This window comes from Sturnira hondurensis, unplaced genomic scaffold (assembly GCF_014824575.4).
Source record: "Sturnira hondurensis isolate 20B ecotype Veracruz unplaced genomic scaffold, ASM1482457v3 Scaffold0020787, whole genome shotgun sequence".
NCBI lineage: Eukaryota > Metazoa > Chordata > Mammalia > Chiroptera > Phyllostomidae > Sturnira > Sturnira hondurensis.
This window is the reverse complement of record NW_028093418.1, coordinates 2,618,325-2,630,759: the sequence shown is the minus strand read 5'-3', so window position 1 is coordinate 2,630,759 and position 12,435 is coordinate 2,618,325. Positions and strand designations below refer to the sequence as shown.

The 12,435-nt window shown below is 45.4% G+C and overlaps 1 protein-coding gene across 10 annotated transcripts in view; it reads right to left on the bottom strand.

The window, feature by feature from the left end:
- NKTR (natural killer cell triggering receptor) overlaps nucleotides 1–12,435 on the bottom strand; it is a 46,225-nt gene that overhangs the window by 5,332 nt on the left and 28,458 nt on the right. For 9 of the 10 annotated variants that reach the window (XM_037030401.1, XM_037030400.1, XM_037030402.1 and 6 more), the window contains 4 exons: nucleotides 12,113–12,268; nucleotides 7,370–7,457; nucleotides 6,729–6,874; nucleotides 2,634–5,522 (listed from right to left, as the gene is read on the bottom strand). In XM_037030401.1, coding sequence (XP_036886296.1) covers nucleotides 2,634–5,522; nucleotides 6,729–6,874; nucleotides 7,370–7,457; nucleotides 12,113–12,268 — 3,279 coding nt within the window. The remainder of the gene's footprint in view (nucleotides 1–2,633; nucleotides 5,523–6,728; nucleotides 6,875–7,369; nucleotides 7,458–12,112; nucleotides 12,269–12,435) is intronic. The other variant, XM_037030403.1, reaches the window with a different exon arrangement.

The window sequence follows — 12,435 nt, the reverse complement described above, 5'->3', positions numbered from 1 at the left end:
CGGTGTGGGTGTGACGGTGACAGCTGATAAGGGTTCAAACTGAACACAATGACAGGTAGGAAAGCCAGGAAGTGCTGGTATGCGTACAGAAGCCCTACCAGTAATACCGGAAGAGGGAGTAATCCAATCTCCACTAACGGCAGAATGGGTTAAAAAACCAACTCATAGATATACTGAAATATCCCAAAGCAGGAAAATGAATGAGCTACAGCCTCATGTATCAGCTGAGGTATCTCTTTGGAACATAATGTTGAGTGAAAAAGGCAAAGGTAGAACATCTACACATAAAAGGATTTCGTTTGAAAACATGCAAAAGCAACACTGTATAAGGATAAAAACACTTGAGGAAAGACTACACAGAAAAGCAACAAAACTGTAACAAGGTTTAGAAAAAAGTCTAGGGGAGAAGAGAGAAAGCAGAGTAGCACTGCATACGTAGGGTTACATCAGGTACCTAAGGTTTGATGACACTTTAAATTGCGTTTTATACCTCCATCATGTATTTTATATCTATTTAACCTTTAATCAAACAAACACGTTAAGTACTGCAATCCTGCCCTCTGCGTTCCTGCCCCCTCCCTTCGTGCCTGTCACTCAGGATAGGGACCATAACCCTACATTCAGCCTTGAACACACTGTGTTCTAATAAGATTCTAGTCGATTACTCAACCAACAATCATAGAGCAGACTGGGAGGGGACTGAAAGACCGGCAGGAAACAGTCTGCATGAGCAGACACTCGGTCCATCCAAAATGTCCACGAGCATCTTCAGCTGATGCCAAGTGGTCCTTGGTATCGGGTCCTGTCAGAAACGTCCATGCTTAAAGAAAACATCCCCAGTTCAGATAACTCATTTCCTGCATTTTTTACTTAATTCATAAAAATCCATCATGTTTCAGTGCCCCGAAAATTGTGGTGTGACTGTATTACCAACGACAGCCCCCGTCTCGCCTTGGTGGCCTAGGTGGTGACGGCACTTGGGGCCAGGCAGGGAGATCAGTGAGCATGGATCGGTCTCTGTGGGGGTTTTGGGCAGAGTCCAGATGTTCTCTGCAAGGCAGTCCCTCACTTCAGCGAGTTCACAGCCCAGTAGGGGAGTCAGACCCAGGCGGGTAACCAAATCAGGGAGGCAGAGCTCAGCTATCTCAGTCCAATACTACCTTGGCTGAACAGCTTAGAGCGAACTGCTTAGCCTCGCTACCCCCATCTTCGTTTATAAGATGAAACGCCACCCACCCCAAAGGCAGTCGTCGGAAGGCACTGAATGGGAGGGGCCGGCATCACCAACGGCTCAGAGCGATCGGTGAGTAAATGGGACGGCAGATATTGAGCAGACAGGAGGCCGGAGCAGCCTGACAGGTAACTGCACCCGGAACGTGAAACGCCAGGATTCTCAGCTGTCTGGGCCTGCTGGGAGTCGGGGGGAGGAGGAGGGAGAGGAGTCCACAGCACAGACACAGAATGGTGCGAGAGGGCTTCCAGAAGGCGAGGACCGAAAACCTTAGTCAGTCTACTGAGATGGGGCAGGGAAGGGACAGAAGACAGACTGTGAGTAGCCGAGGAGTAAATGGGAGACAGTTATTACAGGTGGCACGTGCTGTTTCCTATTTTCAGAGAAATCTGGGTAGAAAGAAAGACTGACAAATAACTAGAAAGGGAAACAAAAACGCTCAAAGACTATTATTGTATTTTAGGTTCAAATGATGAAAATCAAGCATGAAATAATAAGACATATGAGTAATTAAGAGACAGTGAGGTGAAACCAAGAGATATTTACAACACAAAGAGTATGAACTACTATGAATAATATGAATTATTCCTATCCCCATCACCACTTCTTTTCTAGTTAAAAAACTTTCAGTCTATGCTGATGACACAAGTTAGTTGCAACTTGAACTGAAAATAAACGAATAAATAAATAAATAAATAAATAAATCTATCTAAAGATGACGGTTTTTACCATCCCTCCAACCCCATCCCAGCTTTGAATAAAGATCACGGAATTGGGCAAAAAAGGTAAAGGGATTAAGAGGCACAATTTGGTAATTAAAAAACAGTGACGACGAGGATGTCCACCACCGTACAGGGAAATCAATAATATTCTAATAACCATGTACGATGCTAGATGGGGACTGGAAATACCAGGGGGCCGCTTTGTAAAGCCCAGGACTGTCTAACCACTGTGCTGTCCACCCAAAACTAATACAAAATAATGCTGGATGTAAACTATAATTGGAAAATAAAACTAGAAGGAGCTCACTGAGATGCTCGCCTCAAGCAGGCATCTTGGTCTCTGGTCCTCTGCCCCTCCTTTGTGGAGGGGTGGGCTGAGGGTCTCCGAATCCTCTCCACCCTGTCAGTGCGTAGGGCACTTGCCACCCACCACGCAGCTGATTCTGCTGCCAGAGAGCTTCAACAGGAAGTGACGGCTTTTTACACTGAACCCCAACTTCTTCCCTGAAACCCGCTCCTTGTCCTCAATCTGCTCTCTGAGTCACCCGGCACAAGACTTCTCCTTATTCACCTCCCAGATATTTGGAAACAGTGATCTTGTCCCTAATTCTGGTGTTCTTCCAAGCTAAACAGCAACAGACTCCCTTTGGGAGAAAAAAAGGAAAGAGAACATTGCTCACCGATAAGATGAGGTGGAACTTCGTGATCGACTTCTTGAATGACTGTAGGAGACAGACCTTGTTCTGTGTCTTGACTTGGTTTCGGATTTACTCCGAGACCGACTTGGACTCCGGGACTGGCTATCGCCGTCCCGACTAGGTGTCTGCTCATCACTTGAACTTTCCTGATTTCTTGGCCTCCGGTTTAAGCGTGCCGTCTTTCTTACTTCATCAAAGAGAGATCCAGGCCGCACTTTATTTTTGCTTTTAATTTCAATTCTCAAGCCCTGCGGCTTCACTTCAGGCACAGCAGTCAATGCTTTGCCTTCCATGGCACTGGATGTGACAGCTGCTGGTGCTACCAGGTGGCCTGCCCCTTGCAGGGGCTTCCACTTATTGTCCAGGAGGCTGAGCTGGCCCCTCTCGGCCACCTCCTTCCTCGCCGTGCTTTCCACGGCGCTGGCCGAGCCCACAGACCCGCTGACAACTTTGCCCACCTCGCCTCCCATGGGGCCTTCAGTCACGTTGCTGTCCTGTGTCTGCGCCTCTGCCTGGGGATGCTCAGCCTGCACCTCCTGCTTCACCGGGCCTGCCTCGGGCACATCAAGCCTCGAATCTGCGAGAGGGGATGCCCCCTCCACCTTTGCTGGGGAACTCCTATCAGGAGTGCAAATCTCCATGTTGTCATCAGCTTGGAACACATCCTCCAATCCGCTGGGGATGCTTTCTTCCACAGGCTGAACGGGTGGGGGCGAACTGGCCACCTCCTCAGCACCTACAGGTGTGGGAGAGGTGTTGAGTTTACCGTCGTTGCTGGCCAGTGGCTCAGCATCTGAGGTCGTCATCGTCGTCATATTCAGTTTACCTGAGAGCCTGCCACCTTCACAGGGCCTCTCAGTTTCGGGGACATTTTCTTTTGTGGTTTCGCTGTTTTCAGAAACTTGTTTTTTCTCTTGGGACTCCTGAGTCACTTGCTTTTCATTAACCTCCTCCTCCTCCTCTTCCCCAAATTCCAGTGGAGGCTGCCAGTGAAAGGCCTGTTTTCGTTTCGGAGCCTTGTGCTTTTTGTCTTTCTTGCCCTTTGTTTTCTCTTTCACTTTTTTGGTGTGTTCCCTTTTGAGGTTCTCCTTTGACCCATGTTTGCGCTTCCGCAGCTTCCCTCCAGGGTGTTCCGAATCGCGACAGGACCCCTCGGAGTCCGAGGCCGAGGGCCGCTGCCTGCCTGACTTCCTGGCATCGTCGCCATCACACCGCGAAGCACGTGCTGAAGACTGTGCTGCAGGTTTGGCTTTGGAGTGAGTTCCAACCAACTCGGACTCAGAATCTGATGTGGCCTCCCCCTCCTCCTTATCGGAAGAGGGCCGGGAATTCCTCTGACTGTTTTTGGTTACATCTCGTTCGGAATTTGACTCCGAGTCCCATTTGCTCTCAGCGTAATTCTTTCTTTTGGGCTTACCGCCATTTCTAAAGTGATCGGAAAGGCCCCCTTTCCTCGTTCTTTTTGAACAAGGACGTTCCCGTCCAGGCTTGGATTTCCCACCATCTCTGTTTTTCTCTTGTTTGTTATTCATTTCCACTTGGACTTGCTTCCCTTTTCCCTGGGTGGACTGTGTAACCTGGACACTTGACCGTTCACTGTCTGAAGAATAATCCAAAGACGACCTGCTTTCGCTGTACTTTCTCTGACATGAAGACTTGTCTCTGCCCTTCACATACTTACTGTGAAGTGTCTTTTCAGAGCTGCTGCTGTGCCTTTTATTTGAAGCGCTATTTTTTTTCCCACGGGACCGAGGTTTCCTCTTGGCTCGCCTTCCAGCATCACTGCTAACAGAAGAGTATGACGATGACCGACTGCACTGTGAACGGCCGCTGTACCTGTTTCGAGAATGCGATCTGGAGGAGGGAGACCGAGACCTGGAGCGGGAACTGGCTGCGCTTCGTGACCTGGAGTACGACCTGGAGTACGACCTGCTCCTGGAGGATCTGCTTCTCGACCTCAGCGAACTTCCTGAACTTCTGTCACTGTACTTCGAATACGCACTCCGGTCACTTTCTGAGGTTTTTTCTCTTTTGTGGTAGGACAATGAACCACCAGTCTCTTTAACACTCGCTAAACTGTAAGTGCTTTGGATGGGCAGCAAATGGGTTGTTTTCGCTTTCATTTCCTGAATTCGCTCATAAGAGGGCTTCCAGGGCTTCTGTCCAGGCTTCCACCTGGAAGGAGGGGGACTGTCACTCAGCGGTATGACAGGAATATTTTCTGCCACCACTGGTGGCTGTACTATGACGTTTTCATTTTGTGGCACTACTGCTCTTAAAGGTTCTGTTTTAATGGGTTTGTTTTCACTCAGCTGAGAGGCTGTTCTTCTTGGTGATTCTGATGCTGTCCGTTGGTGCCCTGACTTAGAACTGGATCTGGACTTCGATCTACTTCGAGAACGTGATAAGGATTTCGATGGCGTCCTTGATCTTGAGCTTCCTCTAGAATAAGACTGCGAGTGAGATTTTGATCGGTATGAGTCTCTGCTGGAATGAGTAGATGAACTCTGGTCGTCCTTATCAGACTTAGACCAGTCCCTCTTTGATGAGCGATGGGAGGTCAGTGAGGAAGATCGAGACCTCCGTTCTCTGTCACCAGAGGGTTTCATCCGTCGGGTGGACGATTTTGAGGATTCTACATCAGACAGTACAATAATCCTTCTCTTCTTAGTCTGTTTGTGTCTCCTGCAATGTTTCTGCTTTTTAGCCTTCTTTTTATGTTTAACCTTCTTCTCTTTTCTGTGTTTTTTATGGTGACCGTCGGAGTGTCTTGCTGTACTAAGGTCTGAATAATACCCATTGTAAGACCACGATCTCGATCTCTGGGACAAGCTTCTTTCATCCCATCGGCTTGAACAGGGGTCACTTAACCTGTTCAAGAGAGAGAACATAATATGCACGAGTTACTTGCAAGCATGCTTTCTATGCTTTGAAATGAACATACACGTCCATTCACTGTCAATACAAATGCACAGACAAAGGCCTAGTTACCAGCAGAGCGCTGACTCGTGGGTACATGTAGGAAGGACACGACAAGGAGTGTCAGCCTGGACCGGACCTTACCACTGCAGACATATGGACAACTGCTCACAGAGCCACTTACAAAAGGACTTTCCCAAAGCTAAGCAAAGAAGTATAAATTTGATAGGAAAATGGTTTTGAGAACCAAACCAACGAACCACCAGAGCACTGCTGACACACTGAGCTCCCGGCTGTGACCGGCTCCCAAGCCTCTGCCTCCAGGACGCGTCCAGCCATGTTCCCAGGCGGTTTCGCTGATCAGGTACAGGATCGCTGCCTGAACTCTAGGAGAAACCCCTTTTGCTCAAGAAGCTAGCAACACTGTTGCTTTATGTTGGCCTCACAAAGGTAATCAAGACCTTCCCCTAACTTTCAAACTACTTACTATGGGAACTGAGGAAAAAGTACATGCAAACGGAAGCAGGCTTTACAGCCTCACCGGTCATGGCCGGGCTCAAAACCCAGAGCTCTCAGGACCACCATACAGCAGGTGCACACTTTTTCCTTCCTCGTCCAATTTCAAACATGCCACGGGACGCCCACACGGACAAAGACAATTTTACCATGAACAACTACAGAGGGTCCCATGGGTATACTTTCACTTTTTAGTATATTTTCACCAGCTATTCCAAGGCCAGTCCTGTTTCTAAAATAAATGTTCCACTGTGGGGTGTCACTGAGGGTAAGAGATGGGTACACATCTGAAGAAGGAACAGTCCCCGGGGCCAGAAGTTACTGCACACACTGGGCACAGATTTTCCCGTCTACCAATTCATTCATCGGTAACTGTGACACCTGGCTGTGAAAGACTTCTTGTTCAATTTCCTAAAATTGCACAAGAAGTCTTTAAGAGATTCGGCAGGTTGAGAGTCTTGTGAGGGAAAACAATGCCTCCTGAGAATAGCACTGCTCTCACCAAGTGTTCCCAAATGGATTCTCAGGTCACACTCTCATTTTAAATTTAAATCTTCAGTGAAAAGCCCAAAAGCAGGTCTCTATCCCCTTAACACTTCAAGCGTAGCGGACATGGGACTGTGCGCAGATGAAAGCTCTTACTTATCTCCTTTGCTCCACTTCTCCCCGCTGGGTGGTCTGTAGGCTCTCAGTCTCTGCATCTCCTCCTTCCAGTGAGGGGGCGTCTCGCTGCTGTCGTCATCATCTGACTCCGAACAGGACCTGGACCTTGGAGGCGTGTGATAGCGCTTTCAAAACAAAGATGGGAGTCACGGTTTCAAATGCCTCTCAGGTTCAGACTGCTCCGGAACAGTTAGGGTGAGACCCAACCTCCGACCCCGTTCAAAGACAGTAATGACTGAAGTACCAAAAGGATGACGTGAAGTTATGTCAAACATAGGCAACTGGAAGAAATGGGGAAGGGCTCAAATGTACCTGCAATCACACATGAAAACTTCCTCTTCGAAGTCCACATGGTTACATGCAATAGCCTAGAGTATTCAGCACACTAAGATTTCCCAGCACACTCACTGTCTGTCTCACTCGTTCCTCTCCTCCTCAACACTATTCACACCTGGCAGTACGTTCTGATCTAAGAGCAATTCCTCCCCAGGATTATGGAGAACTCACTAGCTCCTTGCCCAGATTTTGGATTACACCGAAAATCAAAGCTAGCATTCTGCCTACAGGTAACAGCATTGTACTGCTTAAGTAATTTGAAAAAAGAAAAGTCTTAAACATACAATTGTGCCCCTTCCTTTAATCTTCCGTCCAGACTTTGACACAGATGGTTTCTGATCACTTACAGTGGGTGTAGCATCAGGAATCTTCCTGGAAAAGGTGATTGAAGATTAAAAATAAGCAAATGCAGGCAGTTTTCTCAATGTTTACATGCAGAGTTTATGCTCCTATAACACAAAAACACTGCATTTAGATCCAACACTTACGTAGAATGAGGTATTCCACATGACCTAATTTTCTAACCCTTCAAATGCCAAAACTGGAAAAAAAAAGACGTAACCCAACTGGAGAGAAATACATGATACTACTATTTGTCTTCTAAGCACAACACCATTTTTAAACAAAGTCCTCTTTTAGAAGTCTCTTGTCAAAACAGTAATGTTCTAAGGGAATCCTGAGTTATCTCTGACTCATGCTTAATTGCGCCTTTTTTAGTCGGTTTTTCTTTTACTTTATATTTTTTATAGTTTATCTGCCTCCATTTCTACTACTAACTGCCCCTCCTTCCATGCTCTGAATCTGCTGCCTCATCTTACAGGCAGCTTTAAGAGGATGGATTTTGTGGTGGACACAGTTCTCTGTGCATGAGAAGTTTATTCGTGCCTGCTTGTTTTGTTATGTTCTTAGTAACAGAACGGCTAGCTTTTACTGAGTACTTACTATGAGTCAGGCATTATGTTAATGAGCATTTTTAAATATGTTTTTTACCGGGTTTTTGTATTTCTCATGTACAGTATATATACGCTAGAACTGGCCATTTTACGTGTCCAACTCAGTGGCATCAATCATATTCACAGTGGTGTGCTAACAGCAATACTTCCCGACACTTTTTCATCGTTCCAAATCAAACCTCTCCCCATTGGCACGAATTCTCTGGTGCCACCATTCCCTCAGCCTCTGGTAACCTCCACGCCCAAATAACACTCCAAATAACACTGTGTGTGTGGTGTGTGTACGTATTTGTTTACCCACTCATCTACTGGTAGACACTTGGTTTGTTTCCACCTTTTTCCTACTGTGAATAATGCTGCAATGAACTCTGGCCCACAGGTATCTGTTTGAGTCTCTATTTTCCATTCTTTTGGGTATATAGCTAGGAGTGAAACTGCTGGGTTACATGGTAAATCTTTGTTTAATTTTTTGAAGAAGCAATAAACTTTTTCCATAGCAGCTGCATTGTTTTACATTCCTACCAGCGATGACTGAGGATTCCTAGTTTGTTTGTTTTTAAATTAGAGCCATTTTCATCAGGAGTGGTTATCTCATTGTGGGTTTGTTATTTCCCTGACGACTAATGATATGAAGCACCTTTCCATATGTTTACTGGCCATTTATGTATCTTCAATATAAGAATTCATTGCCAAATCCAAGGTCATGAAGATTTATCTGTCTTTTTCTAGGAGTTTTATGGTTTTAACCCTACGTTTAAGCTGTTCACCCATTTTAAGTTAATTTATGTACAGGATGTGAGGTAGTGGTCCAACCTTATTCTTTTACATGTGGAAGTCCAGTTGTCTCAGTGCCATTTATTGAAAAAACTGTTCTTTCTCCACGGAATGGACTCAGCCCCCTTGTCTAACATCAAATGGCCACGGATGTACGGGCATCCCACTGGTCTTTATGTCTCTTCTGGATGCCAGTACCGCACTATTTCGATGACTGTAGCTTTACGGCAGGTTCTAAAATCAGGAAGTGTGGGGCCCCCAACTTTGTCCTTCTTGTTCAAGGTTATTTTGGCTATTTAAGGGCCCCCTGCAATCCCACATGAATTTGGGTTTTGACTTTTCCATTTCTACAAAAAGGCTGTTGGCATTTTATAGGGACTGCATTAATCTGTAGTTCGCTTCAACATCTTTATGATGTTCCACCCCATGAACATGAAGTGTCTTCCCGTTTATTTAGGGTCTTCCTTAATTTCCTTCAGCAATGGTCCATAGTTTCACCGCCCAAGTCTTTCACCTCTTTGATTACATTTATGCCTAAGTGTTTTATTCTTTTAGATATTTTAAACGGAACTGCTTTCTTAATCTCCTTTTCAGACTGTTTGTGATTGTTGTTAATAAGCATTTTATAGGCATTAGTTCACGTAATTCTCATCACAACATCATGGGTAGATATTATTACATCTCCATTTTGAAGAATTTTACGATGCAGCAGTTAAAAATCTTGCCCAAGGTCACAGGAACAAATGAAACTTGACTCTGGGTTTTCTAAGGTTCTAGGAATCTGGACCCAGATCATCCTAACTCTAAACTACATTGTAGTTTTACCAGTCACTTCATTCTCACGGCACCACCAGGTTCTCACAACGAGGGGACTAGGGAGTGTTGGGAGGTGGCTGCTGGGCCCATTTTCCCCGTGAAGGGAAAGAAGCACTCAACACCGAATGACTTACCTACGGGTGTTCAGCAAGAAATAAGGTCCACATAGAACCTTTTGTTTTATCATTATTATTTTTTAAAGATTTTATTTATTTATTGTTAGACAGAGGTGGAGAGAGGGAGAAAGAGGGAGAGAAACATCAATGTACGGTTGCCTCTAGCACACCCCTACCAGGGACCTGGCCTGCAACCCAGGCACGTGCCCTGACTGGGAATCAAACCAGTGACCCTTTGGTTCACAGGTCAGTGCTCAGTCCACTGAGCCACACCAGCCAGGGCCACGTGAAACCCTTTAGATACTGATCCCATACCGCCCTCACCTTCCACCTCTCCACCATTTTTTGATATGACTTGCTGTATGGCCCAGAAACTGGTATTTTTAAAGCTTGCTAAATTGTTGGCAAGTGCAGCTGGGGTTATGAATAAATGAACTAAAGCAAGTGTGGAACTCAGCTTCTGCTCAGCGCATTGTAAGTGATAACAAGCTCAACTGCAGGCAGGTCGGCGAGGCAGCAAGCTCTCCACGGCTGCCCAGCCCTGCGTCTAACCCTTCATGTGCGGAGCACACTGAATTCTAGCTCCCAAACAACTCACCGAAACCTCAAAGACCCGAATAACCTGGATCAATCTGCCAACTTCCTACGACGCAGCTACCGGCCACTTGTGATTTAGAATAATTCCACACAGAATAACTTGCTGAGATGTGACCAAAGCAGAGAAAGGATCAAATAAACCTGTCAGCAACATTCAATCCAAATGCAAGACCGTGGTATGAACGACTTTAAACAATACCAGAAAATAGGGGTCATTAAATTAAGGTTATTATGTAGGCATCTATATAACAAAACAAACCCCCAAATTTTTACAAATATTTTATTAATGAAATTTAAAATATAATAACTGAGTTTCATTTTCTGTAATACACATCTATTAATGAAGAGACTGAAATTCTTTCTTGGGGTGGTAACATTTCACTCAACTAGGGTTCACAGTTTTTCCTACCAAAACAGATGACGTTAATGCTGTTTATCTGGTAATGCTGATCTGCATGCAATTTCACATATCCCGTTTGTGAAAACATCTTTTCCCCTCACGAGCTCCATGGGCAGCACCTGCAGCACCAGAGCGCTGTAACGGCAGCACAGGGACGCGCAGCGTCCGGGCAGAGTGACAGGCAGTGACAGCCGCACGCGAACCCCGTTGCCGCTCGGTCCTGCGGGTGCGCAGGAGCAGGCCGAGGGAAGTGTGAACAAGTGACCTGGCCGTGTGCCAGTGAGACTTTATGAACACTGAGGGTCACATCATTTCCAATATCAAAGTATTATTATCCTTTTGATTTTTTTCCCCACAAACATTTAAAAACAAAAAACCCACTTTCAGCTCACAGCCTTCACAAAAAAACAGGCAGTAGGGCCCAATCTGATCCCCAGACCACAGTTCGCCAAACCTTGTCACAGGGCCCGGAAACTGACCTTTCAAGTCATCTACCTTCCACAGTGGACCAACAAACTTGATATCCTGTCTTTTAAGAAAGAAGGTCTCACTAAAATTTATTCATAAGCCAGAATTTTAAAAATGAAAACCCCAGCATCTTAAGCTATTAACTCAAAGATGCACCCTATTTTGTAAGACCTTTATAAAATGAGGTGATTCAGGCTAAAAGCTATTTAATAAATGACATAATAACCTCACGTAGACACCTGGTTGTGGACAGAACATTTGTATTACTTCTCAGCCTCTAATCTAACTGATGCTTCACCGGGAATTTATCAACTACACCAACAATATTGTTATTGTATTTCTGTTCCCTGTTCACATGATACTTCTTCAAATAATTCTAAACAAATCTAACACAAAAAATACTTTAAACACTATCTTTTGAGACCAAATCTAAAGCTATACATTAGCTCTCCCAAAGTAGAGAAATTATCACTGGGGAAGTTAATGAAAATAACACATTTATGACACTAAATTCCAGCACCAACTGCCATGCAGTTGATTTTACACTATCCTAATTGGAACACCTTTTATTACTCTGTTGGGTCAAAAGAGCTGGGTCCTAACTTTGCTCTGACATCTAAACTTTCACCTCTAACGAAAAGCCAAGTAAGGAAGATCAGTAATGCAGACTTTCCAGGTGTCCCGCAAGAACTTCTCCCCTGCCCAAAGTGCCCAGTCCCCTTTCCTAGACGCAGAGGCTGAGTTCGGAAGGGCAGGTGCACATCCTCCCTCAGTCCCGCATCCCCCACAGTTAGCTTTCATAGTGCTCAGATTACGGCTCACGCTCAGTCATGAGTGTGGAACTGCGACGAGCCAATGAAATCATCAGTCAGAAATGAAAACATAGGGTGACGTCCCACTTACGGTTCGGGTTCGACTGTGACAAGAGGCATATCTCTTCTGAGCAAAAACCGGTTCTCAGGCACTGGGGGTATCTCTTCCGGGCGGACCACCGGCTTTTCCCTCTTAGCACTTGAATCCACTGACCTTTTTCCGTTGGTATCACTTCTCTCAGAGTGACTGCGAGAGACGCACCAAGTCACCAATTAAGATGTGTAATGTTTGTATTTCATAGTAAAAGCACATAAAATTAGATGTTAAATAGCAAAACTACTGATACCTTGTAAGTCTCTCTCAAAAGGTTTATACAGCTTTCCCAAAGACAACATGTAAAGTATCAACCCAGA